At 47.1% G+C, this 3191-nt stretch overlaps 1 protein-coding gene across 1 annotated transcript; it reads right to left on the bottom strand.

The window, feature by feature from the left end:
- Nucleotides 1–1023: 1023 nt before the first annotated feature.
- On the bottom strand, nucleotides 1024–2820 carry LOC112189999 (UDP-glycosyltransferase 90A1). Its single transcript, XM_024329410.2, has one exon. It carries the CDS (start codon nucleotides 2789–2791, stop codon nucleotides 1364–1366), a length of 1428 nt encoding a protein of 475 aa, XP_024185178.1. The 5' UTR covers nucleotides 2792–2820; the 3' UTR covers nucleotides 1024–1363.
- Nucleotides 2821–3191: the final 371 nt, after the last annotated feature.

The following is a 3191-nucleotide window of genomic DNA, read 5'->3' on the forward strand; positions in this document are numbered from 1 at the left end:
TCATATTATTGCCTCCAATAATCATATTATTTTCGTCCAGTGAATTGTATAAACTCCCAAAAGCAAAATGAATACACTACAGACACAATTGATCATATTATTACCTCCTAGTAATCATATTATTGCTCCCCAATACGCATATTATTACCTCCTAATAATCATATTATTGCCCTCAAGTGAACCAAAATGAATACACTAAAAACACAATTGATCAATTTATATGTTCAATTGTACACGTTAACTTTTTTTTCCTTCACCATTCTCGGAGTTCACACTATAAAAAAAATAAATAAATAAATTGATCTGGGCACCCAGAAATTGCTTTGGGCACCAGATCAGAATGACTGGGGATGAAGAAACTCGATATCAGACCGGCAGATCTTGAAGCTTTGGGCCAACAAGCTCATCTCCCGCGGCTTCTTCCTCCACCGCCGACCTCAACCTCAACCACCTTAAGTCTTCGTCACCGTCGGGTTCCCCAAGGAAGACCTGGCCAAGATTCGGATTGAGAAACAGATCCGAGTTGGCCCAAAATCCGCCGGAAAGGTTTCGTCACCGTCATCGACTCACTGGGCGACGACTTCTGCAGCGAAGTCTTCACCGCCTTGGATCGGATTCTTGTGCTCCGACGCTCCAACAAGGAGGAGGAGGAGGAGGAGGAGAGAGAGAGAGAGAGAGAGAGAGAGAGAGAGAGAGAGAGAGAGAGAGAGAGAGAGAGAGAGAGAGAGAGAGAGAGAGAGAGAGAGTCTGATAGGAGGAGAGAGAGAATTTTGTAGTTTAATAATTTGATTGGGGGTAAAAATGTCACTTGCGTTAAAATTGGGTAAATGGGGTCAAAAAAACTCTTAGTGGAGCAAGTGGGCAATTTTTAGGTTAAAATTGGATAAGTGGTCACAGCCCCAATTAAATATTGCCACATATGCTCCTGCAAATGAAGTCAAGAAAACCGAAAAGATCATGCTTGATCGTAAGAAATTAGAAGGTCATGCTCACATATGCTTTAGTTGGTAACAAAACAGCAAATTTATGTGATACAGGCATATGTCTTTGGGCTCTTAAATACCCTTGAATTCATTACAAGAAATTTTTTTTTTCTTTTGTTGAAAAAGAAAAGCATATTCCAAGAAAATGATCTGGACTCTGATCATGAAAATTAACATTTTTGATGTAACAGTCATTCCTGTCAGGTTGGAATTGCGTAACCATTTCCGGTGAACAAGAACCATAAATGGTCCATATCGTTTCTGATTTATTCTAGGTTCCTTCAATTGCAGAGACTCGAGAATTAATTCCTAACGACCAGGAATTCCTTACCCGCGACCTCATTATTACATAGACAATGAAAACCATTAATAACGACTGACTAGTTTTCTTTACTGCATACCTCATCAATGAGCAACCCCAACGTCCGCCACGAGGACCCGCCCTCCTCCACAGCCTTCCTCGCCACCTCACCAACCTCCTTCACCTTCTTCCTCACCACCTCCCCCTCCTCCCCCTCCATCAACTTCTTCACCATCTTCTCAAGCCTCTCCGCCTTCACAAACCCCCTAACCGACCCGTCGCACGTCTCTACTCTCAAACCAACCTTTATCTCCTCCACCACCATCCTCGCATTCAGCGGCTGCTCCGCCATCATCGGCCACGCCAGAATCGGCATTCCGGCGCAAATGGCCTCCATCGCCGAGTTCCACCCGCAATGACTCAAAAAACCCTCCACGCTCTCGTGGTTGAGTATCTCCGTCTGGTCAACCCACTCGCTGACCACCATCCCTCTCCCTCTCACCCTCTCCTCGAACTCCGAGTCCCACCAAGTATAGCTCTCTTTCTTCCTTATCACCCACAGAAAGTTGACGTCCGACTTCTCCAACGCATTTGCTATCTCTTGAAGCTGCTCCGATGAGATCACCGCTTGAGTTCCAAATGCCACGTACAAAACACGGCTCCCTTCAACCTTCTTCTTGTCTAGCCATTCAATCCAGACAGGCTTGTCATCTTGGAGTACTGATTTAGGTTTCAGCTGGCAGAGTGGTCCCACATTCCATGACTTGGGCGAAGACTCGGTGTTCCAGCAGTCGACGAAGACTGGTTCGAGCTCATAGAAGCTGTTTGTGACAACGGCGAAGCTGTTAACGACGGCTCCCACGACGTTCATGAGAAACTCCGAGCCTTCAGGACTATGGTTTCTGAAAGAAGAACCGAAGTCCTCTTTGGTAATTTTGATCCAAGGAAACCGAGTCAGCGTGATTAACTCGTTATCGGACTCCGGGCCGTGGAGGAGGCCATTCTGGGCTACGAATCTGGTCACGGAGCCGGCGTAGTTGTTGAAGCCGTAGAAGGCGAGCCTCGGGAAGCCGAACTTGGTGGCAGAGTCTAGCGTCCACCAGAGGAAGGAGTCGGAAACCATGAAGCTGACACGTGGAAGAGAGCCTAGAGCTTTCTCGAAGTCAGCTTGCATGTGTCTTGTGGCGAGCGCGAAGGGGTAGAAGAGGCGTTCGTCGACGGAGGAGAGCTTGTCGGTGCTCTCGACGCCGGCGGGGATTTCGGGGTGGATGTTTTGAGGGAAAGGGATGTCTACGACGGAGGCGGCGGTGGTGCCGTAGAGGAATTGGTCGATGAAGGGGCGGTTGGCCGGGGTGGTGAAGACGGTTACGTTGAGGCCGCGGGAGAGGAGGAGGCGGGAGAGGTGGAGGAGTGGGATGGTGTGTCCTTTGGACATGAAAGGGAACAGAACAACATGGCGGCGTTGCGGTGGCTCTGATGGAATATTGGTAGGGGAATATGAACCCATCCTTTTTCTTCACTCAGTCTGTGGTATGGCATTGACTACATATATATTAACGAGGATTGGACATAGTCCATATGTCTGTGTGCGTGGTTTGAAAAGGCTAGCTAGCTGTACAGACGTAGAAGCATCCAGCTGGGATTTGGATTAGAAATAAATTCAGGATACTGATGCCGTGTAGAAGTTTTGTATGTGCTAGCTGTTACTGTCGATGACCTTGTAAAGCGGGTGCCAGTTACTGTACTGGTCGACGTTTCATTCCATGCGAGACTAGACGTTTCATGTTTTATTCGGTACAAAGAAAAAGAGAACACGAGTACACCGAGGACTTACCTAGAACAACCTAGACTATAAAAAAAGAAGTACAGGAGCAGACAAAGGATCGGAAGAGAATGGTTCTAAACTT

This window comes from Rosa chinensis, chromosome 2 (genome assembly GCF_002994745.2).
Source record: "Rosa chinensis cultivar Old Blush chromosome 2, RchiOBHm-V2, whole genome shotgun sequence".
NCBI classification, from domain to species: Eukaryota; Viridiplantae; Streptophyta; class Magnoliopsida; order Rosales; family Rosaceae; genus Rosa; species Rosa chinensis.

Bases quoted from the DNA above. Each gene is read 5' to 3' on its own strand.
- LOC112189999 (XM_024329410.2), bottom strand. From the start codon at position 2,791: ATGGGTTCATATTCCCCTACCAATATTCCATCAGAGCCACCGCAACGC.